A 27,951-nucleotide genomic window follows, 5' to 3' on the forward strand; every position below is an offset into this window, starting at 1 on the left:
CGGGGCCCGACGGCGCCGAGGGAGCGCGCACCCCGCAGTCCCGCGCTGCGCCCACCGGGTATGGGGCGCGCCGCCGCCTGAGGCCCGGCCTGGCGGGTGCCCGCCGGGAGCTGCGGTCGAGGAGCCGAGCGCGCCCCGCACCGGAGTGGTCCGCGAGCGCGCGCGGAGGGGACCGAGACGGACGACAGCGAGGCCCAGAGGAGCCCGGAGATGTCGCGTGTGCTCTGCATCCTGCTCGGATATCTATTCCCAGCCCTCCTGTTGCACGGTGAGTACTAAGGTGGGGTGGGGGGATCAAGTCTTTCCAACGTCCTCAGACGATGAAAAGAGTCGCGTTCCTTCACTGAGGACACAGTACGCCTGCCCGCCCGCCCGTGTGCCCAATCCGGTGGGTGCTTAGAGCCCCTTTCCCTCAGCAGCGCCTACAGTAGTTTTTGCTGCTGCAGTGTTCTTTCTGGAAGGATGCAAACCTCGCCCAGACACATTTTATCTCTCACATCCGTAGCTGCACGGCTGATGGAAAACTTTTTTATTCACTCTGTGGGCCTTTCCAGCTGTAAACTGTCACGAAATCGCAGGCGTTGCGGTCTCTTTTCCACCGCTGTCAGAGCGCAGCAGGGGCTCTTGGTGAGGTCCTGGCCTTTACGAGACTGTAAAGAGAAAGCTGTGATGGTTTATAGGGAGGACACGTCTCGCGGGTGTTTGTCTGCCGTCTGAGGACTAGTGTTTGTAGTCTGCCTGCACCTTGGCTCCTCGTTGAAGCTTACTGTGCTGCTGAGTTCTGGGCGCTGGGGGATTCTTGGTAGCGGGTGTCCTAAAAGCCAGACTGAAGGAGCTGCACGCCGAGGTCCCTTGTGCTGGTGTGGGAACATTCCTGTGCTGCTGCTTTGCGCTGGTTCTCCAGCCTATAGAAAGACCTTAGCCAGACATCTGCGCTCAAAAGGAGTTCGAGAAACTGCCCAGTGCAGAATATGACAATTGCATTGGCATGTTTTATGACAGGTGGTTATTGATAATTGTGACCGGCAGTTTGGTCATTCTGTTGTCCAGGGCATTGGTCAGACACCTGACATTTCAGTGACTTCACAGTTCTCCTTTCTTAACACTCACTGAAGACACCCAAACTTGCAGCTGCAGCCCCCCCCCCCACCCTCCGGAGACTCAAGGGAAGGAAGCTCAGGCTTCTGGGGTGCTATTTTCTTTGTAGCCCAGCAGGGACAGCTTTCCAAGTTCCCCTTAAGGCTTTATGAACCTGCCTGCCCAATTGATTGCCAAGGTGTACACTGAGCCCCAGCCATCCCAGCATCTTAAAAGTCAGGATGGAACGCTTGCAGTTCCAGGGCAAGAGAGAAGGTATAATTATAGGGTTGGACTTCTAGGCCCATCTGCTTAGAATTACAGAGCAGTTTTAATCTTTGGCTGAAACATGAAACAAATCAGAGCCAATGAGCAGATCAAACAGCAGCTGCCACACACACAAGAAAAAAGACAAGATGAAACAGATAAAATTGCCCTGTTGTTTAAAAAAAAAAAACCTGTTGTAATGTCTGTAGAAAAAGATAGTAGTACTGTCAAATGAAGAATTACTTAAAAGTTTCACATCCATAGACTATTTTTCATGAACTCATTGCCGGTTGAGCTTCAGGAACCATCTTCACAATTACTCTGTGGTCCCGCTCTGAGTCCCTTTTCCAACTGAGGTGGTAATAGCTGGTAGATTTCAAGAGCTTGTGTATACATGTGTATCATTTGGTCCAATGTAGCCAGAAATCTCCCACATTTAAGTCAGGAGTCTGTGATTACTCCCTGGGATCTAGGGAAGTCTCCCCAGTGGTTCCAGGAGATGAACAAGACAGAGGGAGTAACTGCAAGAGACAGCCTGAGCTGTGAATAGGAACAGGGCCAGAGAGCATGTATGTGTGTTTATGATGAGAACTGAAGAGAAAAAGGGAGGTTTGAAAAGCTTTAATTGGACAACATGGATAAGCTGTTACAAAAGTAATACAACTTCACATTGAGGTTACAATGATGCAATTATTAAAGCAAAAGTTGCCCAAAGAGCTACTTAGATAGGGGTTTGGTGGGATTTGGCACAAGAGGCACAGGCAAGTAGTTATTCAAGTTGCAAATGCTTATGGTCTAAGAGAGGTTGGCCATAAGTAGTAAGGATAGTATGAGGTGCCAGGAAAGATTTGAAATCCCTCTCTGCCCCACTTTTTATGTGATTGAAGTATTTTAACAGACAACAGGTATTAATCAAATTAACCCAAGACAGTGCTTGGTAAGCTGTACCATTTGAGAGTTAGGGATCTATCGGCTTCTAGAAAGTTATATAGCAAAAGCTAGAGCCTGCTCAATTATACCTTGAATGGGTTAATGATTTCTTTCCTGATATGTAGACATGATGTGCTAACCATGTAATACCATTTTATTATGAAAGCAATTTTGTAGATAAAAGCAAGTGCTGAATGGCTCTAAATGTACTTATAGCAACTTTAATACATTTCAGACTGCATGTATAGATTTGCATCATGGATAAGCAAGGTCAATGAGAAAAATCAGGAGGATTTCTGCAGGACTCAAGCCAGGATACTGGCGGCAGTGGCATTATGTATGGGACCCAGCATTTGTTCAGATCATAGTCACTTCAATTTCAACTCATTAGAAGTCATAAATCACCCCCAAATCCTATCAGTGAGCAAATTAGCTCTCACGGGACATGAGGCTTTTGACTTTTACTCTTTTATACAGCAATAAATGTAGTTCGAGACCCAAGTTCAAAGTGTGCACAGAAGTATGCCCATCAGTCTGCTTTTCTCCCCCTCGGATTCTGCAAACAACTGCACCTCATAATCCAAATAAAACCTCTTGAGTGTCACAAAGGTGCACAGCTGGCAGCTATCCATTATCACTGTGTTCTTTGCTTAGATGAAAAGGCAATAAGGTACACATGTCAAATTTTAGAACTCATTCAGCCTAGACACAGACGAACAAAGGTGTGGAGAATAAGCGGGCTACACTGACAGTACAGCCAGCACACTTCCACAGGGGAGCAGATGTTGGGAGATGGCGGTTGTTTCTCAAACACTATTTACTTTAGTAGACTTCTTTGACTTCTCAGAGATGTGGAGACCTCTTGTAATCCTTCCCTTTGATTTAGCTTATTCTATCAGATGTTTAGGGGCTGAGGGGATAGTTCAGTTGGTAAAGGGCTTGCCTTACAAGTACCAGGACCTGTGTTTGATCCTCAGAATCTACATAAGGATACTTGAAATCCCAGTGCTGGGAAGGTGGAGGCAGACATATCCCTGATATGTCTACTTGAGTAGGGGACTAGTGAGAGCCTGTATCAAAGAGAAAAAAAAAGTGATAGAGTGTGTCTGAGGCCTGACACTTGAGGTTGTTCTCTGGCCTTCACACACAGGAATACATCCATGTGAGCTTGCACACACACATACACACACACAGACAGAGAGAGAGAGAGAGAGAGAGAGAGAGAGAGAGAGAGAGAGAGAGAAAGAGAGAGAGGAGAGGGGGCTGTGGACTTTTAAAAACAGCCAATTAACAAACCAGTGCTTAACCAATATACTTCAAGAAAACATTTAAATGGAGCACAGTTGAGATCTTTAAAAATGCCAGTTTTTACCAACTAGGTTTTGTAACAAACATTTTCTCCCCTGTTCTCTCCCTTCTTTGTCATCGGATGGAGTCTTGAAAAGGATCATTAGGTATTTGTACGCAGTAGGGGGCAAGGACCTTGGACAGATGTTAAATATGCTCTTGCTAATAAATAAACTGACTTGTATCACGTGTGGCTAAGGAGTTCTATGAGGTCATGTGCATCCTTTCCCCCTAAAAGATAAAAGAACTCAACATGAGTGGGTGATGTGACCATGTGGCTGCATGCTGTTTGGGGACACATGACAACTGATACCGTTAAAGTGAAGCATAAAACACTTAAGAGCAGGGATGGAAGCTGGTATGGTGGTGATGATGCATAGATGCACAGGGCATGTGGAGCAGATGTGCCGTCAGCAGGACTGCAGTGACCACACAGGAAAGCACCTGCCACCTTCTGCCAGGACCTGGCGCTGCTGTGTCATGAGTGTAGGTACACAGACTATTGCTGGGTTCTCCCCAGATTCAGGGTGTATTATTCGGGAACATGGAGCGGTAAATATCTAATTATGAGAAAGGATCTGTACAAGACACCAGTAAGTGCATTCTGTTCTGTAAGTGCTCTCCAGTTTTGTTTATTCAGCTAGCCATTGTTCAAAAGGTTTATTTGTGAGTCCACTGCCTGTGTGTGTCACTGCTTACTGGGTAAAAGAGCTGAGGAGGGGCTTCCCCTTTTCTTGAGAATTCCTGAGGAATATCTAGTGGTATAAAGAAATGACTCAGAGAACCCAGATCTAGGAGGTGACACGCTGTGAGTCATTGAACTAGTCTGCTTTTGGGAGTCCCACACATGTACCACACAAACACACACACACACACACACACACTATTGTACACAGATAAATAGACACACATAGCCACAGGTGTATATATGGTACAGATATCATAGCTACCTATGATATACACACAAATATCACCCACCTACACCACAAACACCACATACGAACATGTACTGTAAATACATACCAAACATATGTCATGCCCATATACCATATACATACATATACATGCATATATGCTTGCACAAACATATATCATTTATATGTGGTACACACACACACACACCACATACATACAGAGGACTTGGCCATCTCAGTTCAACCTGTACCCAAAGGCCTTTGTAGGTATTAAAAGATATCCACTAATCAAATCATTGTAGCCAGAAATGTGAAATTTTCACTTTATTTTTTTTTCTAAAAGGTACACACAGTGTAAGAGTTTCTTCCCTTTTTTGTTTGTCATTGAAGAGAAACTCGGAACAAAAGCAAGAGTGTGGTGTGCACCAGGGCCCGGATGGTGTTCAGCCGTGCTACTGTCTGTAGCACACATTCTCTTATTCCAGGACCTGGGAGCTGTGCTGGAGCTTATCTCCCCGTATCCACTTCAAAGCGCGCTTTACAGTAATGACTGCTCGTTTAATTGGGCAGGGCGATTTCATGGCTAAGTAATTACCTGTAGTTAAGTTAATCAGTCTCATTTTCTGTATCAGTGCTAGTGCTGACTTGAGATACTGCACCCCTCTGATTATCGAGGCACACACATTATGTAAAGTAGGGAAAGCTGCAAAATGAGTTTTGAGAAAAGGATCCTTCAAAATCCTCCACTCAGAGACGATATTGCTAATGTGTTGACATTGCAGTTACTTACTTTTTAAAATTAAGTTTTAAATATTAAGGGTATGTCTCTGGAGACTGGTCTGACCAAAAATTAGTTCAAAAAAGTATTGTTTCCCTGTGAATTTTACACTGTTTTATCTTAAAAAAAAAAAAAAAATGACTTAGAGGATTTTACTTCCCAGTTGGTCTACATAGGCACATGGAAACCAGAACCTATCTATATAATTTAGTTCTTAAAATGTTATTGAAAACTTAAGGATTTGGATCCATATACTTTCCATATGTCTACAGTGGACTTGGCATATGAACCAAACACATGGTTGTCATTTAGCCCTTTGGTGAGTAAATGAATGTTGTCTCTCAGAAGGTAAGCAACCACTGCCTCCTTCCCTTCCCATCTCTTCAAAGGTCTTCTTTGGTTTCTCAGTCACCTGGCTTGCTCCTGAGAGCACCATGGGTCTAGGAAGGAGATATATGGGTGACAGTAGAAGCCCCAGCTTCATCCATTTGAATGCTCTGCTAGGTACCACCTTCCAAGAATGTTACCTATGCTGTCAAGTGATGTAAACAGCTGGGCACTTCGGCTTGCTATTTAGAACACAAACTTCAGTGTAAAAGTAAACCTTGTGCTTTCCTCTCATTCAAGCAACTCTGGGTCTCACTTGCTGGTGTTGGGTATTCTTACTGAGTAGCAGATGGCTGTGAGTATGATGGTGGATATGATCACAGCAGAATCTAAGATACCTGGGTGTAGCAACTCACCCACCTGTGGGAGTGTTGTTGCTCTTGCATCAGCCCCTGTGCACACATGTGAGCAGTCCCTACAGGATTCTGGTATCTGTGTAATATTTGGAAAATGATAATCTATAAATGCTTAACCTCACAGAACTTAATTTATTTTCCATAGGTGAACAGTTTCCTTGCAGACTTGCACATTTCTCCTACCCTCACATTCCCTCAAAAGAAAATATGCTTTTGCCATAATGATTTTATTTGGGTTCAGGCCATGCTTGAGATCATTTTCTGGAGAAGTTGTTGGATGACTGACTTACTCAAATTTCCCCTGGATTGGGAACAGTGATGGGAGCTTCCCTGTCACTGGGCACTCTGGCCAACTGTTCATATATTTCCCTTAGTGGTAACTAGTGATTGACCAAATGAGACAACATGAGAAGTCAAGTGGTAGGCAACCATGAAGGCCCCTGGGTTGACCAGATGTCTAAGCCTGGGCTCTTTGACTGGCCCATCAAGACTATGACTAGAAAAAGAAGTGGTGAAGTGTAAGGATGTTGGCTTTAGCATCTCTCAAAACTGAAATGGTTATATCAGATGGACTTCTGGTTCCTAGACCTTGAACAAACAGAAGTAGCACTAGAAAGAAGACCCTCCATATTTTTCACATAAACCAGAGATGGTTTTATTCCCCTACACAAAGAAAGAAAACAGACACTAATAGACTTAAGACATGGTATGCCCCTCAAGGGTTCATGTGTAGGAAGCTGTAAAGCGATGTCAGGTTGTGGATTTTAAAAGGTGAAGCCTAAGCCAGGCTGTGATGGTACATACCTATAATCACAGTTTCTTGAAGGCTCCAAAGATCAAGGCCAATTTGAGCTATGGAGTGAGTTTAAGGACAGATGGGCAACTTAGTGAGACTCTGTAAAAAAGTGACAAGAGGGCTGAGGATGGGATGTTCCCTAATCAAGCACTTGCTTAGCATACAAAGCAAGCTTAGCATGCAGAGCTTGCAAAGCTCTGGGTTTGATGTCCCCAGGATTGCACCTCTTTCTGTAAGTAGGTCCTTTGGTGAGGTCTAATGGGAGGGGATTAAGTCACTGGAGGCATTGCCCTTGGAAAGAATTAATGCTAGTCTCAGAGAGTGAGTTACATTCTTCCAAAAGCAAGTTCCTGTAAGAGCTCTTGGAGCCCCACCTGTTCTTGAGTGTATTGCCATCACAATGCCATCAAGCATGCTATGAACCAGCACAGCCACAGCCCCCAGCAGAGCCAAGCAAAAGTTAATGCTATACTCTATACTCAAAAATAAACTTAATTAAAAAAACTTTCTAGCTTCAGGTAGCTTGAGAAATAAATTTATACAGGTATTAACACACACACACACACACACACACACACACACACACACACACTATAAATTCACTATCACACTGTTGAGCATTCTCCACCTGCTGATCATCTGTTCCCTGGCTGACCTGGCTGCCTCACCAGGTTGCTAAGCTGTGTTCATGACTAAGAACCACATAGTAGGCTGCCAATTGTCTCCTACTTTCCAATTATTTGCACAATGGATTTTTACTTCTTTTATCACTGGCTAAAAACACAACCATAACTTTCTTGCTCTGCATGAGTTTGTTCTTTTTAATGGCCCATCTAATTACTAAACCATCACTCCTGCCTCTGCCTTTGAACCCCTGGCTTTATCCCCAGAGCCCCCTTAGTCATCTCTACCCATATCCTGTTCAGACCTCCAAGTCAACAAAACTTACCTTAATTCCTATTTGTACTTCCTCACTCTAAAACACACAAACAGTTAATAGGTTTGTTAAGATGAGCAGAACTCGTCAACAACCATGTGCCTGGTGCTATGTGTTGCACTCCCTGCTCTCTTCTTTGGAATCATTGTAGGATACTGGCTGCCAGCCCCAGTGTTTGCTCTCTTCTTTTTAGGATCATCATAGGATGCTGGCTGCCAGCACAGGCTTGATTCTGAATACTTGGTCCTCCTCGGAGCGCAAAGGGAGGCCAGCTCGGGACCACCATTGTTTTTACTGTTTTGTTAGGATGGAGGTTTTGAGATTGGCTTAAGAGTGTTGTTATTACCTGGAATAATAGTGCTAACAGTGCATGAAATGCACCACGCTAAATTAGACCACGCCCAAGAGGAAGAAGCAGCATTGTCTGCTCATTACACACAAGTGGGATGAAGCTCAGAGAGGTTGAGTCATTTGTGTGCGTTCATAAGCCTAAAGCATATTTCACCAATTGCAAGATGCCCTCCATCCCTTTTTTTCTGCTTAAAGATCTTTGTGGTGAGTGTACAACGAACAGCTGATGGGAGTCTCAGTCTCTTTGGTCCACAGGTATTAGTTAGGAAGAGTAGTGGGCTCTGCCACTGAGCTAGACTCCTGATTCATGACATTGTTTTGGCCTGTGGCGACTTGGACAGAGCATTCCTCTTTTCCCCACCCTTGTTTCCTGTGTGTGTACCTTGTACTCCTTGTTTTGAATTTAGTTGTAAGTAGCTGGTTTTGAAAATCCACAGAGTAAACTATTGAGTCAACATTCACGCTTTCTCTCTATAACCGGCTGAGAAGAGCCTGAGAAGAAAACCACTGTAAAGGGTAAACAAGTCTTACAAGAGAGGAAGGGGGTGTTAGCTTGTCCTCAGTGGGGCAAATATTTATCGTGGGAAGAATGACTGCGATTCTGTATTTTCTCACTCAATATGACATGGTGGCTTCAAAATGTGGATACCCACAAAAACATAATGATGTGTTTGTATTTTGTGACCAAGACACATGAACAGCAAACGTTTGCCACCAAAGGCCAGGATAATTCCAAAATCTCCTTGAACTGATAAATGTCAAAGCCATCTGAGGCTGCTTGTGAATGATCCATGGGCGTTCTTGAAGTATTATGTCATTGTTAAATGCAAGTGTTTTGTTGCTGGTAATAAAATAATGATGCATCTCAACCACCATTGAAGTCTTGGGTTGAATAAAATCCTGCAAGTGGCAAATCCAGTTTTAAACTCAAGCTGCCCAGCTCAGGCAACTTCAACAACCCCCCCCCCCTTCCCTTGCACTCCTGGCTTTTATTAGCAGGAGTTTATGAGAAAGCATTCACAGAGTGCAAAGGAGTTTGCAAATCAAATTTTAAAATATAACTTGGTCATCATGGAGATGTTGGCATTTTTATTGAATGCTAGAGTCACATTTCAAACAGAATCTTCTCCAGCTCTCGTGCCTTAGGACTTTAATTAAGATCTATTTGAAGCCAACCACATTATAATTGATCATATTATTGACCCATCAGATAGCAGATTACATTATATTTCATTCTTTGATTGGCTGACAAGGGACATGCAGGAATGTTCAGTGTCCTCAGGATAATTATAACTGTTGAAGTTGGTAGAGGTATGACGAATGGCACTTTTGTCCCCTATATTAGTTCACAACCAACTGACAGATCAATATGGATGTCAGACAAATAGGGACTGAATGATCAGAATTGTGATAAATATTCCCTGAGCATACATAGTGTAGATGGTGTTTATCACAGAGCAGCCAGCAGTTCACTCCTAACTGGTCAGACTTTCTACCTGGCCCAGTGCCACATCTGAACAACAGCAGGGCAGGGGCCTCACTCTGTCTCTGTCTCTCTCTGCTTCTCTCTCTCTCTCCCCCCCTGTGTGTGTGTGTGTGTGTGTGTGTGTGTGTGTGTGTGTGTGTGTGTGTGTGTGATGTTTTGTTAATGGGGTGGTTTGGGAAAGAAAGCAATGTCTGAGTTCAGCAAGCTCGCTTCTTCCTCCCTTGCCCAGGCCACCCATCTGGGAGAGTACATGTGAGTTGGGAAGTGATGCTAGAAGCATCGCTGCATCACTGGAGGAAGCACCTTCCCTCCAAGAAAACCTAGAAATGGAAGCCCTTGCTTCATAACTATGACTGTGAATAATGTCACGAGACAATTACCCATGTTTATTACTGCCTGCAAGCAGCTCAGGCCAAAAGCAGTGGTCTGAGCCTTAGATTAAATATCACATGTATACCACATGAGTAACTTTTGCCTCACTGTGATCTGACAATGGCAATGGAGAATACTTTTATTCTGGCTCCTTCTTTCAGTTTCTGTCTATCATGTTGGGGGCTGCAGGGTAGAGTAATGCAGTTCATGATGGTGGGAGCATGTGACAGGGGCTTTTCACTTTACGTTGGTCCAGAAAGCAGAGAGGGCAGTAGCACCAGGATTCAGGCTACAGCCTTCTAATGCCTGTCCTCAGTGACCTACTTTTTCCTGCTAGGCTCCTGAATAATGCCACCAGCTGGGGAGCTATCATATCAAACGATAAGCCTGTGGGGAGACATCCCACATTTAAAGCATGACATATCACCATCACCTTAGGTCAAGAATCTCTCACTCAGGTTTTCATTAGTGCCCATAGATGCCTCTGCCTGGTGGCTCCCAACTGTGTTTAAATAGTGCTAATGAGTAGAAGTAGTTTCTCTGCCAACAGTGCAGCATTTTACAAAGGGAACCCTCAGAGCTCATACAGAGACATAGGCCTTCTAACTGCTGGGAATATACACCAAGAATTCATCCCATCCCCTGAGTGTTTGAGCCACTGATATCTGAATAGGCGCACCTTGCAGGTTTTAAGGGTGGCACCCACAATGGCCTTGACACCACCTGTTGGGCTTTACCTCTTAAAAGGTCCAGCCCCTCTCAGCATCAAGTCTGAAAGCCAAGATTCTAATTCATAAGCCCTCAGACAAACCACAGCAAGGGCATGCATTGGAGTCTGTGGTGGCCAGAAAATATGTGACTCAGTATAAGCGTATGGGAGGCTAGCCAAGGAGCAGATCCCAGCCAGGAGTTTCAGAGTTGCCCCCTGGCCCCATCTCTTTCTATCTCTTCCAGGCTATGTTTTCACTGATGTTGATCTCATTACTCTTTCAATTCCTCACCTAAATATGTCAGTCTGTGAAGGCATCTTCTTGATACTCCCCCCTTCTACTCCACCCCTTCTTTTTTAGTGCCTCTGGAACAACGTTTCTCAACCTGTGGGTCGAGACCCCCTTCAGAGGGTGGAACAACCCTTTCTCAGGAGTTGCCTAAGACCATCAGGAAACACGGATATTGTGATTCATAACAGTAGCAAAATTAGAGGCCACAAAAATAATTTTGTGATTGGTGGAGGATCACTACAACACAAGGAACTGTATTAAAGGATTGCAGCGTTAGGAAGGTTTAGAGCCACTGTTTCAGACCTTGCCTCTCTGAATTAGCCCTGTAAGGTCCATTCAAGGATCTAACCACACAGATGCTTGTGAAGATGCGAGAAACAGAGGTGAATGCACCCGCACTCTGTCTGGCTTTGCAGGGAACTAGCTGGGTGGCCCCTAGCAAGCAAGGCTCTTGATTCTCACAGGCCTCGGTTTTCCACCTGGGAAATGATTTCTGGGAGTGTTCCCCACTTTGGCTCAGGAATTCTGAGAGAGTGAGCACTATGTGCAGCCTACTGGAGTAAGCCCCTCCCAGCTAGAAACCCAACTGTCCACCTGGCTCACACCTGCTGCTGTCTCTTGTGCTTACTTCCTGCTCTTGTTTTTCAGGGCTGGGAGAGGGCTCTGCCCTCCTTCATCCCGACAGCAGATCACATCCTCGGTCCTTAGAGAAAAGTGCCTGGAGGGCTTTCAAGGAGTCGCAGTGTCACCATATGCTCAAGCATCTCCACAATGGTGCACGGATCACTGTGCAGATGCCCCCAACCATCGAGGGCCACTGGGTGTCCACAGGGTAAGAGCTGGACTTGAGATAGGAAGGGGAGAGAGCAGTGTGGGAGTGACATCCTTAGGAAGACCCTCTGGTGGGTTTAGTTGCTGGCTTTGGGTAATATACAGTGACTGAGAATCAGGCAACTCTTGGAAATTGTGGTTGGTTAAGCAAACAGAGCTAAGTAAGGGCTGTAGAAATCTCTCACCAAAAGCAGCAATGGTATCAGCACTGCTAGCTATACAGTATGAGTGAATAGATCCTTGTTTACTGAACTCTATGGGACCACTTGCATATAAAGAGAAACCATTAGCAAGTGAAATTAAGCGTCTGTGTTTCACCAACCCTGAAACATGACTGCAAAGCTTCTTATGGTCTAAATATTCTCGCCATATTCTGGTAACTTAATCTAGGGCTTCAGGGCGCTGGGAGTAAGTTAAGAGCTGCCTCCTCTAGCCAGTTCTTAGATTCTTTGCTGTGTTGTGAAGCTGAGATTAATCCCAGTTTGAGCTCTGGCTTATCTTCCATTAGAGCTTTTAAAAATAGCCTAGAGGCAGATCAGTGATTTTCTTTCTATCCATTAAATTGTTGAGCATTTACAAGGCTAACTGGGATCTGATGACTCCACCCTGAATACAATTCCTGGGATATAGATAGCAGCCTCTAGAGACCTTGGGGGAAATAACCAAACACGTATGGACATAAGAAAAACAAATCCTATAAAATGATGACATTGAGATTTTTTTTTCTAAAAATGGGTCTCTTAAAATAGCTGTGATAAATTCTTTGCATATGAATTTTAAATGTAAAATTATAACCTGAAAATGGTTCATTTATTAGGTGTCTGCTATGGGTCAAGCAGTTGTGTATATTTTGTATATATAGTGGTAACTCAAGTAGACTTGGTCCCTATTGTCAGAGACTTTTGCAGAGGGACACAGAGAGGCAGGGCTGGGATGACCGCAGGTGCAGAAATGGAATGTGACAGAGCCTTAATTTAGGTGTCCGGATGGGCCCTGAATGTCTAATTTCTTCCTGTAGAGAAACTAGCAAAATTATGGCTGGATATACAGTGAGCATGGCCTGACCAGCCTGGAGACATCACTGATCCCAGTCCTATAACCTAACTTCCCCAGGGTGGCTCTAAGCTGTTTTGTCGAATAGTTTTGTTTGTTATTGTTGTTGATCTGGGGTAGGCTTTTTCTTGTTGGTTTTTTTTGTTTGTTTTGTTTGTTTGTTTGTTTGTTTTTGAGACAGCTTCATGGACAAACTCTGGGCAGAGTGATTCAAGGAACCCCTTCCCTGCACTGGTACAGGCTCTGCCGTATCTGTATGGATTGATCACAAACCATGTGAAAATATCCCTGAGCCCTTGAGCAGTTGTGCTCTATAGACCCAGCTCTGTAGTCACAAGTTTCTGGCTTGGGAGCCTAACATTTAAGGACATTTCCTCTTTGTTGACCAACAAAAACCAAAGGAATCCTGGTCTCTCTTATTATGTTAGCTTTGCTCCTACTTAATTGCCTCTTATTTTTTCCCCACCAAGAGAATAATACTTTTGAGTGGCTAAAAGGGAAAACTTCCATTTCTACCATTCCAAGATTCCATTTCAGAACAAAGGACATCTCGTACCACCCTAGACAAGGTCCATTATTTGAAGTGTTTGTGGGTCTTTTTGGTTTGCCAGGTGGCTGTTCCTTGTATAGACCAGCAGAAAATTTGTCCCCTTTTACGGAGAAAAGGGAACGTCCCTGTGAAGCCACTTTTTTCCCTCATATACAATGAGTGACAAACTCTTAGATTAGACTTATTAGGGCCAGTTGGGGAGGCTACATAGCCTAGATTCATAGTTAAGCCCTAACACTTGCTTCTTTCGTGAACTTGTATGTATTTCTTGTGCCTCAGTTTTGTCAGATGTGGATGGTCATCATACACAATGCCTAGGATGTGAACTTCCAATAGATTAAACAGTTGTAAAGGACATGGAAGGCACTGTTCTTACTGCAATGACTTTTTGTGCCCTTATTCTCTTACACATGCCATTGGATTTACTCAAGATTTGCCTGCTCTTTTCTTCAACAGCTGTGAAGTGAGGTCAGGGCCAGAGTTCATCACAAGATCTTACAGATTCTACAACAATAACACCTTCAAGGCCTACCAGTTTTACTATGGCAGCAACCGCTGCACAAATCCCACCTACACGCTTATCATCCGAGGCAAGATCCGCCTGCGCCAGGCATCCTGGATCATCCGTGGGGGCACCGAGGCTGACTACCAGCTTCATGGCGTCCAAATCATCTGCCATACAGAGACAGTGGCTGAACAACTCAGCCGACTGGTGAACCGAACTTGCCCAGGCTTCCTGGCTCCTGGTAGTTCCTGGGTACAGGACATAGCCTATGACCTGTGGCAAGAGGAGAGTAGCCACGAATGCACCAAGGCTGTGAACTTTGCCATGCATGAGCTGCAGCTCATCCGTGTGGAGAAACAATATCCCCACCACAGCCTGGACCATCTGGTAGAAGAACTCTTCCTGGGCGACATCCACACTGATGCTACCCAGAGGGTGTTCTACCGGCCATCCAGTTACCAGCCTCCCCTGCAGAATGCCAAGGTACCCAGCTCGCCACAGAGCCCTACAGAGTTTGCATCCCTTTGATTAAGTAAACCAGGTGGCCCATGAAGCATGTCAGAGAGATCTCAGGGGACCTGAAGAATGTAGGGTTCTACCTCTTAGAGAAAAGCAGTCTGGAATACTGGGAAGTGACATGTAGCTGGGAGTTGGGGTTGCCACCCACTTGTTTTGTGTTCTGGGAAGTAGTTGTGATGCTCATGAAAAAGTAACTCTGACATCTCAGAAGCTCCTCACAGCCTATAGGACAGCATGAGGAACATGAGGGGGTACCATGACAACCATGTTGGGAAGGCCTCCCATCAGCAGCACACACCCCGACACTAGAAGCCTCCTGAGACATGCTGTAAAGACCCTCTAATCTACTCAGGAGACAGGTGCCTTCACCATCCATACACTTGATGGGTTTCAGTGCCAACACTTGATCCAAATCCCTTCCGGACCCAAGTTCTTCCCATTTTTTCAAATGACTTGGAAAGCCACTGTGATTAGAAGGGCGATTGAAGAGGACACGAAGCAATTAAACCTAAGAACAGTTTTTATTATTGGAGTTGTGCTCTAGTAGTATTCACAAGTATCTCCTCCCCCAAGCTCCAAATCATGTGAGCCGGTGTGCAACTCATTCATTTCCACTCAGCTGTGAAGTGTGCTGAGCTGGGGGAGCAGACAGATTCAAGCCTGTTGGAGTGGTCAGGGGATTTACTCTGTAGCGTCCCCCAGCCATGCCAATCGGCCTTGGTGGAGCAAAGCCAGGAACAGTGGATCTAAACACTGAGCTAGGAATGGTGGGTCTAAACACAGTGACTTTTATTCATTTTTAAAGTCTTTCTTTTTCTTTCTTTTTTTTTTTTTTTTTTTTACAATTTTTTATTTATATTACTAACAGCCTTGTTTTGCACATCAATCCCAGTTCCCTCTCTCTCCCCTCCTCCCCTAAAGTCTTCTTTATAGCATTCATTTGAGTGTACTCATCACCCATCACCTGTCAGGCACTTCTCTGCTGGAGGTGGTGCCGGGCCACATTTCTTTCCACCTGCCATTGTAAGCTCATGGCATGGGGTTTTATTAAATAATCATTTTTAATGAAACTGAAAACGCTGCTCTGTGTGCAAGGTGACGCCTCATGGAGGGCCAGAGCCCCCAAGCCCAGGACTCTACGAGGCTGTGCCTGTTCTGTTACCCCAGACCATTATGGCAATCTGCCAAGCAGGCAGAGCCGTCGTCACCCCTTTCATCCTTTCCATGGACTTAGCAATGAGCAGCAAAGCAGCTGTGAGCCGGGCATGTAGGCTCATGACTAACCCTAGCACTCAAGAGGCTGAGGCTGGCGGGGTAGCTGAGAGGGCTGCCTGGGGTGTGTAGTGAGATAGCCAGCCTGAGCTACAGTATAAGGCATTGTCTTGAAAACAAACAAAAGTCCAAAGGGTTTGGGCTTGGGGGCTCCGGCCCTCCCTGGGGCATTATCTTGCATACAGAGCAGAATTTTCGGTTTCAATAAAGATGATAATTTAATAAAACTCCATTAGACGTGCTTACAATGACAAATGCAAAGAGTAAAACCTATCCCACCGATAGTGAGGGGTAGAGTGGCTATCTGCCCCCCATCTGACCTCATGCCACTGTCTGCACGCCCAGGGCCTGTTTCCTTGCCAGCATGTGCCCACTTAGGTCCTTTGATGTCTTAAGCTCCTTTTAAATGCCAGAAGGAGGAGAATTGTTTCTTGTTTCCTGTCCCCCCCCCTCCCCTTCCCCCCTCTTTCTTACCTGAGCCTGTCCTCCTGCAGTCTCTGCTGTACCTCCAGGGTGTGTGTGTGTGGGGGGGGGGTCTCTTGGTGAACCTCTTACCAACTGGCCAAGGTCTAGGCTGGGAGAGGACCCCTTCCCTAGATCAGTGTTCCTCTCTAGTCAGGGCCTGGCTGATTTGTGGCTCCTGGGGGTGGGGAGGGGTGTCTTCAGAGCCAGGTATCACGACCTGGCATGGGATTTTAGAGTGACAGGCATGATGCTGACCTTCTCTAGGGGAGTATTAATTTTTAATAGAGTTAAAAGATTTTCCTAAACTCTGGATAAGTTGGAAAGCATGTGGAATTTGGAAATGGGAGCCAGTCCTAGAACACAGCTGTCTTGTTGGCATCAGCTAGGGTCAAGCATGCTTTACCTGACCCCTTAGAGCCCTGGCCTTCTCTCCTATGCAGTGTAGGGACTGTAAGGATGCTGTGTATGCTGTCTCCTTGGGCTGGAGAGAAGAGTCCTGCTGGATGACAGCTCCTGGAGTAATGAGGGTCACTGGCCTAGCCTGAGAATGTACAGGCACTCTCTGATACCTGCCCTGAGATACTTCCTCCTGTCTTCTCCTCCCTTCTCAAGAATCAGGCTCTTCAAACCTCATGTCTGGGTCCAAGATTCCAGAAACATGAAGTGTGGAAAGAATTGAGGAAGAGATGTTTATACAGAATATACTTCATAAAAGGGCCAAGGAAGGGGAAGATGGGCATGTTTAAGGTGATCTCATTTGCATGAAACCCATAATTGGAGAAAGGGAGGAGCAGAGGATGTGAGTTAGGGGAACCTAGCATGAATTCTGAAGAAAGATGGAGGTGGTGAGCCTGAGATTTCCCTTAGGTGCCTTCTGTAATTTGTACCATGGTCTTGTAGAATCTAAACATGCAAAATTAAAATTCAGCATGAAGCCCTGCTAGAAGTCTAAGGAACGGTGATGCTGTGGATAAAGCTGTAGCGCACTGAGAAGGCGGCTTAGGCTTCGCTGAGCCCAGAAGACCTATGCTGTGGGACCACAGTGGCTGCAAGGATGGTTGCAAGGCTGTGAAAGACCTCAGGCTTGAGCAGCAGAAAGGGCCCACTCTTCTCTTGTTGTCCCTTGCCTTGTGTGCACAGTGAGATGCCCCTCAGGAAGTTTTTCCATCCTTCCCTAAGACAGCTAGGAGAAAAAGTGAACGGACTTGGCCAGCATCTTTCTAGACACTGGACATGGTAAAGTCCAGTTGCTTGTGCCCAGGGGACATTCCAGCAGCAGGTTGTCTGAGCTGCTTGTGGCTGTCTGGCCCAGCACAGGAAGCAACCTGGAATGAGTGTCTTCAAACAGTATACACATGTCTATGCAGGGGGGGGGGGGGATCCAGAATCTCTAGCTTTGAACTCTTTGCTTCCCCCTAATTGCTGGTCCATGGAGACCTGCCTGAAAATTCATTTAACGCTAAATTGAGTTTGAAACCACTAGTCTTAGCCCCTGTGGAAACAGGATACCACGTAAAAATAGAAACTTCAAGTCAACTTGTTTTTCTAGGCTTTAGACAGCTTTGCTGTGAGGCTCTGAGTCCTTTGGCAAACAAGTGCTGTTTGCAGACTCAGGTGTGCAGGGAGTTCTCTTGGCTGGAAATTGGCTACTCTTCATTAAGAAAAATCAGGATGGCCTAAAATAACCCCCAAAAAAGATACTCCACGTGGGAGTTGAACCCCAGCACAGCACTGCCCTCTGCCTTGAATCACTAGAGCCATGTAGTTGGAATGTACACCCAAGTTCAAGTGCAGTGATAGGCTCAAATGGTTATTATAAGCAAATAATCACCAGAAGCCTTAGAAATAGCAAGACTTTGAAGCGGGTGGGATTAGTCATTCTCCAGAATCCTCCATGGATCCATCTACAGGATTGTAAATCAAAAAGCAACCCCCCCAGGCATTGTGGGTCTTAAATATTCTGACCATGTAGCTGTCTTGGGGTGGGGGGAGGACAGCACCAGGCCTTCACAACACCTGACCCCCATGAAAGAAGAAAAAGGCAAGATCTCTGACACACTATCCAGTTCTACAGAAACCATGCTGGGAAGCAGCATCAGTTTGTAATTCAATCTCGTTTGAGAATAGTAGCTTTCTACAAGGTCTTGGCTTTTTGTCTACATGGTGTTGGTTCTAAGACCCCACAGGCATTAAATGACAGCTCAAGCCCTGTGACGTGGTATAGTGTGGACATGGAAGATCTGTATGCCTCCCTTGTACTTAAAACCATCACAGTATCTGAGACAATGTGATTCTTTATAAATGGCTGGTAAACTGTATCCCTCAGGATTCAGCAAGCTGAAACACTTGTAAGTTTAGTACAAGTGCAGTGTTTCCCCCTCCGTATTTTGGTCTGCATTTGAATGCATCCTCAGGTAAAAGCCTGTGCATGGAGGGGGCTGGCTGTATGTGATTAGGACAGGTGATCAGTGGAACTTCCTGGTATTGATGACATCAGAGGGACTGGAGCAGGCTCTGTGGGCAGTAGGCTTTTTCAGCCCATTGCTGCTGCAGGCTAGGTTGGTTGTTAGGTCTTTGAGCATATGCTGTGAGACTCCTGGGTAAGAAGGCAGCACACTGGCTTAGGGAAGGGTTGGAAAAGGGAAAGAAAGGGCACTGCGGGGATGATGAGAGATGGATGTGGTGATACAAGGCCTCAGGTTTAGAGAGTCATGGCCTGAGATGGTTTCTCAGGCCATTCTTACGTAGATTTTCCTAAAGAAAATCCTTCCCACTATTGAGGCAAGGTGTTCTGTAGGCCGCAGATGCTTCACTGTATATGCAGACAGAGAGCTGGCCATTGGGGTTTCTTGCTTGGTTTGACATGTCACACCGTGGCTGTGCTGCTGTGCCCTGATTGCCGATATCATCTTGTTATTTCTTGACTCCTCCGGAGGATTTTTGGCAGACAAACAGGCATGCAGGGTTGCGTTATTTAAGGAGTTAGCAAGCTAGGAAAGATTTGTTGTTAGGGACAATGCAAGTGGTAAACATTTCATCCCTTAAAAGGCAAGAACACTGAGAGGCCAGAGTGAAACCCCCAAGAAGCAGGAAATTGGCCATTTGAAAAGTATGTCTGAGCAGCTAAGGGAGAGAGGAGGGAAGCAGGCCAAGAAGCTTCCTCCGTGGACAATGGCATCATCTTGGCCCCTTTAAGGGATCAAAATGAGCCAGTGTTCATGTGTTACCTGAGTGTGAATATATTTATTTCTTACATTTATTTACTTCATGTGTGTACACATGCAGAAATTCAGAGCTTGGCAGGAAGTGTACTTATCCCCTGACCATGTCCCTGACTCTGGATCCAGACCCAGGAAGAACACTGCAGGATGCTCCCCCCACAGATAGCATCTCTCCACGTGGACAAATATGATGTGACTGCCATTCCTTACAAATCTTGTGACAGCTTTGTCCCAGTCAGTCTGTCCATGGGGAGCCTCATCGGGCCCAGCAGTATTCTGCTGGGTAACCTAGAAAATCTGAGGGGGGAGCTCTCGGGTCTTAGCCTGAAAGGACTAATGCCTAAATGGATGCTCACATGAGATTGTCTGCAACAGAAATGTCACCCAGCACATTGCAGACTGCTATTGTTAGCAGAACTTTCACCATAGGCTTATGGCTACCATGGCTTATTTGTGGCTATTCTGTAGGAGAATCATGAATACTTTATTTTTCCCCCAATGGAGCAGAGCCCTAGGAAAGGAAGTTTCCATCATTTACCCGCACTTCTCTCCTTGAACAAAACCTTTAGCCAAGAACTGCTGCTTTGAAGACTTGTGCTTTGTCCAGCCTGCTACTCTAATTGATCTTTCACAAGATCTTCTCAAGTAATTTCTTCCATTCTGGGAAGTCCATGGAAACAAGTGGGCACTGTCAGCAGATGCTGTTGACCAACCCTCCCGAAATAAATGTTGGCAGGAAATAGGAGAAGCCTGAAGAGCCCCCATCAGTCATCAGCTCCAGCGTCCTTTTCCATGGGGCTGTAATCCTTGTTGAGGGGACATTTTCTGTTTGCAGCAGCTCAAACCTGAGAGCCAAGTAAGATGAAGGCAGCATGCCACAAGCCCCAGGACCAAATTAGAGGCCTGAGTTTGTGAGGTCATCCGGCCTAAGTTATTTTCTCTCTGCACCTTGGTTACCTCAGCTGGGAGCTGTGCTGGTGTTCGGTGTTCTCACTGGGAGGGTAGAAAGCTTGAGATAAAGATGTGCTTGAAGGCCTCTGAATCCCAGGGTCTCTTTATACACAAGTTGCAGTTCTTGAACCCACTGCCCAGGAGCAGTGTGCAGACCAGGCACCCCCTGCTCCCTCCCTGCCAGCAATGGTTTGTGCTAAGGAACCACAAGTTCAATTTCCATTTTTAACACCAGTTCTTCATTTCACAGGACACATGTATCGGGCTTATTTCTAGCTCCAACACTCTTGAGTTCAGTCTACACCCCAGCCCTGATGCAGAATGGAACCAGAGTCACTTACATGCCAGACAAGTACCCTGCCTCTCCACAGCACCCTAGGTCCCTGAATTAAAGCTTTCTATAGTGGTTGCAAAGAATGGCAGCAAGGAGACACCTCCCAGCTCCTCTGATTTAAACTTTCAAATCATGTGTATCCAGAAACCCTGACTTTAAATAGCCCTTTCTAACGTGGAGGGAAACAGAACCATACACAGTCCAGTTGGTGAGCTGAGGGACGGAGATTTCTCAAGTGTAAAGCAAATGCAATTCAGTGGTGCAAATCAACTTTCTTTGGGAAAATCTCCATATGCAGTCTTCATCCACTATTCTGAAGCTCTGTCATTAAACTGCCCTAGAAAAGGAGCTGTAGAGCAATATGACATGCAGGCTTTGCATCCTACTTCTGTGAAGTTATTGCTATAGATCCCTTTGATTTTCAATCATTCCAAAGAGTGTAAGAATTTAAGAAAACAAGTTTTAAAGCTTAATTCACCTTACACACCCATGACGAAAACCATCAAAACCATCACCTTGTTGACCTCTTCCATGGAGGCCAAAAACCTTGCCTCTGCTTATGACATCTTTGCTTGCTTAATGGTAACTGCAAAGTTGCTTCAAAAAGGATAGGGGTGGGCAAAAGAGACCTTTCTCTAAAGAATTTTCACAAATAACAGGTATGCACTTTTTGCAAATCGTTAAGGAAGTATAAATTTAAACCACAATAGGATACCAAGTTGCCCGTTGGGACAGCTGTTACCAAAGCAGGGGAAAAGTGGAAAATAAATCTTGGCAAGGATGTGGGGGAATTGGAACTCTTATAGTTTGCTGATAGAGATGTCCAGTGGCGCAACTACTGCGGACTCAGGCTTGTTTCTCCAAATAGTAAACACTGGATTACTGGATGCTGGAGCTATTTTACATCTAGGTGTATACTCAAAAAGACTGAAAGAGAAACGCAAATGCATTGTCATTCAACCTTGGTCATGGCATTATTCCCAGCAGAGAAAAGGTGGGAAGCAGTCTAAGTGTCTATGAACAGAGTAAGTGATCAACGAAGCGTGTCTCTGGATGAAGTGATTAGGCCTTAAAACAGAAGGGCTTTCTGAAACATGCTACAACATAGGTGAGCCTAGAATACATTTGCTAATGTCACAAAATGGTAAATGCTGCATGAGTCTCCTTCTAGGAGGTCCTTAGTCATACTCAAAGACAGAAAGTAGAAGGATGGTTGTCAGGGACTAGGAAACAGGGGGAGGTAGATGGAAGTACATTTCAGTTAGGACAGATGAGAAGGTTATAGAGATAGAGAGTAGTAATGGCCACTTAACCACGTGACTTACTTAATGCCACAGAACTATGCACTTAAAATTTACTAAGATGGTTGGTTCTGTAACCTTTTTAAAAAGCCACAATAAAACAAAAACAACCAGTATAAGAATTTGGTGGTACTGGTGCTTAAGAACACATGAACCCAGATCCCTTAGGCCCCACTGGCCCAGCCTGCTTTTTCCTTCTGCCCAATTGAAACCCTTTATTTACCTCAGGGGCGCCACTCATCTGTGCCCTTCCCTCACCCAGCCTTTTCCTGTTGAACTAAAAAGCATTGATCTTTAATGTTCTTCTGTCAGCGTAGCGCTTTCCCTGAACCAATACTGGTGCTGGAGGGGGAGGCATATCTTTTCTGAGATTGCGACTTAACTTCCTAGAGAGGCCAGAAATGAAGGAGGCACAGTGAGTGGATGTCCCTAAATTCCCAGTATATGTAGAAATTCAAGTTGTGGAGGGTGGGATGGAGAAGCAGTAGAGGCTGAGGTGGATGAAAGTCAGTGATTCAGAACCTTGTAGGGCCTTCGGAGGAACAGGCGCAGTAGGCAGTGAGCATCTTTGCTGTGGAGATGAGTGCAGGGAGGGGATTCCCAGCTCTGTGTGGACCATTGGGGACCCTGTGGGTCCGTACTCTGACCCTGACTGAACATCAGCTTCTGATGCCTCCTCTTTCTGGAATGTGGCAGGCTACCTGTGGGTACTTTTGACCATCTTGCTTTGACAGTGCCTCGGTGTCATTATGAATCGACTTCATGCTAATTGTGGTAATATTCTGGCATAGTCTGCTCTGTGCAGGAGCCCCCAAAGTATATCTTGTTTATAGACATCAAGTGAACATTCCATCCTGGCCTTTAATTGTCAGAACAACCTGTTTAGGGTGAAAGCTGTGGAACCTTCTCCTGGCAGCTTACTGAGAGGACACAGCCTGTCAGAGATCAGGTCGGGGTTCTCCTTTACTTCAGTTTGTACTTTCCTCCCTACCGTGAACCTAAAGGACTGTGGCACGTGCAGGTACACAGACCATTGCCTTAGTCTCCTCAAGTGTGGGTGCTGAGTGAAAACCGCCTTGCTCGACCAGTTCTCTCCAGCAGCAGTTATGCAAGTGTGTATAACAGTGACCTCTGTGTAAGTGAGAAAGTTGAAGCCTAGGGGAATGAATAGCTTGTCATGACTACCAGCTGTGAGGCAGGCAGTGGGCAGGTTTAGGCCTTCAGGGTCTGGCCAGAACCACCCTTAACTGCTCTAAATCAGCACTGCTTCCGATGGGCTATGTACTTGTTGTCTCCCTGTGGTCAGCTTATCACAGTCTGGAGCTTAGTTTCTATTCTCCCATGTGTCCAACAGTCCTCTGCAGGACGGCCCAGGCCAGCAATGCACCTGGACCCTGGGATAGGGACGACTTGGCCTTCCCTTTAACTCTGCACCCCTAGTTATCACACCATCCGGAAGCCGCATATCACCGGAACAAAGGAAGCAGTCTCTATTATAAGTTGTAACTAAGGTCATTAATAGATGAAAAAGGTCACGTGAGAACAGGGTTCCCCCTTAATGGGGGTGTGGAAGAGACAGGTGGCAGCCACTCCCACACCGCCTTCCAAAAAGGCAAGCTTGTCAACATTGCCAAGTCACGTGTATGAGGGCAACAAGCCTACCTTGGTGAAGAGGTGAATTTTTGATTTCAGGAAAAATGCTGAGAAGTGTTCCCCTGCCCTGGACGGTGTGAAGGTGTGACTGTGGGCCTGGATACATACATGTGGGCTGGGTGGGAGTATAGGGCTGCAGGTCCCAGTGAAGTGAGCCTCTGTGATTAGAGGGCTGAAATCAAAGGCTCTGTGTGGTCCATGCTCTGTTCACCCCTTCGGCCTTAAACTGACTTGGAGAAAGTAGAACCATGGAGAGGAGCCTGGGTTAGAGTTATCCTGTGGGTTGGATAAGAGGCAGACTCATGGTGCTGTACTTAGGACCAGTTGCAACTTTCTACAGCCTAAGGTCCACAGTAAAGCCATGCCCTCACTTCCAGGAGGCATGCCCTGTGGAGTGTTTTAGTTGGTGTCCATATCATAGACATCAACTCTGATTACCCTGCTTGTCTTCAGAGCTGGCAACCCAAACCTCTGGCTTTAAGTCACAACTGGTGTGAGTATACATTCTGGCACACCCCATGCTCCACTCTCTGGACACCAGAGCCTGGCTGCATTTGATTTGGGGGTTAAGTGATGGTGTCCTGAGTGTCTAGTCTTAACCCCCCATTTTCAGGGATATACATGCATACTGAGCTCATGGGAAAACTAATGTCTCCAAATGTCGTTTCTTTGCTTCAGAACCACAACCATGCCTGCATAGCCTGCCGGATCATTTATCGCTCCGACGAACACCACCCTCCCATCCTGCCCCCCAAGGCTGACCTGACCATTGGCCTACATGGGGAATGGGTGAGCCAGCGCTGTGAAGTGCGTCCCGAAGTCCTCTTCCTCACCCGCCACTTCATCTTCCATGACAACAACAACACCTGGGAAGGGCATTACTACCACTACTCGGACCCTGTCTGCAAACACCCCACATTCACCATCTATGCCCGAGGCCGCTACAGCCGTGGTGTGCTCTCCTCAAGGGTCATGGGTGGCACAGAGTTTGTGTTCAAAGGTAAGTCTACTGCTTCTGCTTCTCACAGCATAGCTCAAGAACAACTCTGCAACATTTCTGTTAGGGCAGAACCTCAGAAAAAGAGTATCTTTGCTGCTTGAAATGCTGGGAATGAAGTTAGAGCCATGACTTCCTCAAAGCATCCTTGGAAATACCATTTGAGCTCCTTTCTGCTCAGAACAGACTAGTACCCGGCATCCACATGACACTCAGGAACAATGGGACCAAGCCATCACATGGGCCACTGTAATGTGAGTCAAGAATGCTACTGCAATGAAACTTGACCACTTCTCTGGTAGCATCAAGCTTATTGTGTGATGGTTACTTTTCCTAAATGGGAAATACGGATCAGGTGTCTGTGACTTCTTGATGCTTGGAGTTGTTACTTGCATTCTGAGCTGGGGCTGCCATGAGAGCTTGTCCCCAAGAGCATCATGGGGAAAAGTTCATGCTATGCACTGGGAAGCTGGGATCAGGAGGCACCTGCTCCTACCACAAGGGAAGTCTTGCTGCTTTATTTTTAAATTTGAATGTCTATAATACCAAATAATGAGGGTAGCTGGGTCACTGGGTGGCCACTGTAGTGTAGCACTGGGGGCCAGTTAGTGTGAGTTGTCTGTGTTTGCCTACAGGAAGTCCTGAGCATAGCCACCTCCTTTCACTAAGGTAAGGAACTTTGCTCTTGTACACTGGCCTTGTAAACTTAATCTGTCTTTTCACCCCAGATCCCACTGTGTTATAAGCAAAATGTAGTCCCTTAGGAGGACTCCAAGGGTTCACAAAGGCTGGGGCTTGTATTTTCTTCACATTTTTCTTTGTTTGCAACCTAATTGCATTTAGATGCCCAGCTGATATTAATCTGTGAAAATGCTAATTCAGATATAATATTTGATGTGAAACCTTCCGGATAAGTTGCTCTAGCCCTTTCTATGAAACGAGGGTACATGCACAAAACCTGTGCACATACTCCTTGTACTTTACAACATTCCTGATACCTAATGTAGTATCATCAAGGTGTGTAGTTACATTGTGACTGCATACTATGAGCTGGCTGGCTCTATTTGTTATGACCACCGTTCAGATCAGCATATGAAACTTCCTGCCAGAGCCTGCTCTTGTGATTACTGTGGTCAGCTGGGTAAGTGATCAGGTTGTGTTTTAAAAATAAAGCTTTGCTGAGGCTTTATTTGTTGTGTGTCTGCCTCCCAAGTTGTCTCCCTAGAGTCATGGACATCTCTCTTTTCCACAGTGAATCACATGAAGGTCACTCCCATGGATGCTGCTACAGCCTCCCTCCTCAATGTCTTCAGTGGGAACGAGTGTGGGGCTGAGGGCTCCTGGCAAGTGGGTATCCAACAGGACGTGACACACACCAATGGCTGTGTGGCTCTGGGCATCAAACTACCTCACACAGAATATGAGATCTTCAAAATGGAGCAAGATGCCCGGGGCCGCTACCTACTGTTCAATGGGCAGAGGCCCAGCGATGGCTCTAGCCCAGACAGGCCTGAGAAGAGGGCGACATCCTACCAGATGCCGTTGGTGCAGTGTGCCTCTTCCTCACCAAGGGCTGAAGACTTGGAAGACAGTCGAGCCCATCTGTTTGGCAGGGCAGCAGGGAGGACAGCTGGGCCCCTGTTGCTTACCGCCTTTGCCTGCCTTTGGACTCTACCACACTGGAGCATCCTCCGATAGAAGACATTTTCTCAACCGAGACTCCTTACCATTTATGACTTTCTTCACACAGAGAAAGGACATTGATTCTTTTGATGCACTTGAATGCCTGATGTCTGCCATTGCCTTTCCCCTGTCCCCTCTTCCAGCCTCTGAGTCATGAACAGTGTGTTTGAAGTTTCAGCTTTGAATTTCTTCCAGCCTGATCCCTGGCCTAAGAACTTCATAGCAGTGATTGCACTTTAAGTCTGCAGAGAGTTGGAGCTAGTGGGTTTCGGGGTGGCAGCAAGGGTGGCAGCTGGCTTCTTACCTCTGTCCTCGCACTCCTGTATGTGTCTCTGAGCTGAGCTTTGAAGATGAAAATGTCAAGCTTCTGCCATTGCTTCTCTTCTTTCTCCAAACCCCTTTTGTATCCCAAGTTTTCGACACTGGAATCCAGTGAAGAGTTGGCTTGGGACCACCATCAAGACCCTGTGTATTAATACAGAAACAATATGGGTATTGATATGTACATAAGAGAAGATGCAAGGTTCAGCTAAATCATTGTTCCTGCCTTAATGCCAATCCACACTTTCAGAAATGTTGGGTAGAGAGGGGTCTATAAAGCCTCGAATTAATTTAAATTGGGTTTACTAGCACTGGTTTTCACTTGTTGAGCAAAGATGCATGCCATATACTTGGTTTGGTGATGCAGATTATAGCCTGCTGCTTAACCCTCGGAGTAGACTGGTCCAGTTGGGAAATTCAGGAAAGCCTCCCATTCCAGGCGGTCAGGAGCAGCGGGGCTAAGGGCAGCTATGGTGTGGTAAATGCTTTAGGAGTGATAAGGAGATCTGTGGCAGTTTTCTCCAGGCACCCGGGTCTTGGCTCACACTGTGGTGGGGTGGGGACAAGAAGGCCACCTCCACCCTGCCATCTTCATACATACAGAGACAGAGCTTTTCAGTGCTCTAGTCCCTTACTGGTGAAAGAGGCCAGGATGGGATCCATGCACACTGGGGACCCACTCTGCTAGATGCCACCTCTGTGCAACATGGAGTCTTTGTGAGAAGTCACTCTGTTATTAGACACACTGACTTGATGTGGCTTCCTCTCTGCATTTACTTGGTTCTGCCCCAGCTGGAAGTTCCAAAGCCATCCTAGTCAGAGCTAGCAGATTCACAGTCGGTAGGAAAGAAGAGGGTATGGCTGCCCATTCCTTTGTGTGCTTGCAACCGGTGCTAGAAACACCAAGTGTTATTGCTTCCAGAGACCTATGCAGGCGAGTGGTGAGAAATAGGAAACCTAGATGTGACTGAAGGCACACATGGAGACCACGATCCAGGAGAAGCACCAGTCATGAATTTAAGAATCCACTTTATGAAGCAGTAGTGTTCCGTGTGGTGTTAAGTTATAGTGATGGCATGGAGTACCAGAGTGCTTTATATTTAGATTATATTTTAAGTCATGGTGCATACTTGAGGGGGGTTATCCAAAAGGAAAATACTAACTTAATGTCTACTAAGTTTAATAAACAAAGAATTTGGAAGTAATCCCAGGAAGTAATATGTCTTATTTGTCGGTTTAATTAATATTGATACTGTCCTCAAAGTGAAAACCTGTATTGGCTCTAAGACACTTCAT

At 45.9% G+C, this 27,951-nt stretch overlaps 1 protein-coding gene across 1 annotated transcript; it reads left to right on the forward strand.

Moving 5' to 3' along the window:
- The first annotated feature begins 95 nt into the window (after positions 1-95).
- On the forward strand, positions 96-27,860 carry Apcdd1 (APC down-regulated 1). The gene is made up of 5 exons (XM_051201202.1): positions 96-268; positions 11,648-11,831; positions 13,890-14,421; positions 24,333-24,654; positions 25,904-27,860. Exons 1-5 carry the CDS (start codon positions 211-213, stop codon positions 26,347-26,349), a joined length of 1,542 nt encoding a protein of 513 aa, XP_051057159.1. The 5' UTR covers positions 96-210; the 3' UTR covers positions 26,350-27,860.
- Positions 27,861-27,951: the final 91 nt, after the last annotated feature.

The sequence above is a fragment of the Phodopus roborovskii genome, unplaced genomic scaffold, assembly GCF_943737965.1.
Source record: "Phodopus roborovskii unplaced genomic scaffold, PHOROB, whole genome shotgun sequence".
NCBI classification, from domain to species: Eukaryota; Metazoa; Chordata; class Mammalia; order Rodentia; family Cricetidae; genus Phodopus; species Phodopus roborovskii.

Coding starts and splice junctions, on each gene's coding strand:
- Apcdd1 (XM_051201202.1), top strand. CDS start 211: ATGTCGCGTGTGCTCTGCATCCTGCTCGGATATCTATTCCCAGCCCTC. Junction 11,832..13,889: donor GGCCACTGGGTGTCCACAGG/GTAAGAGCTGGA, acceptor TTTCTTCAACAG/CTGTGAAGTGAGGTCAGGGC. Junction 24,655..25,903: donor CACAGAGTTTGTGTTCAAAG/GTAAGTCTACTG, acceptor TCTTTTCCACAG/TGAATCACATGAAGGTCACT.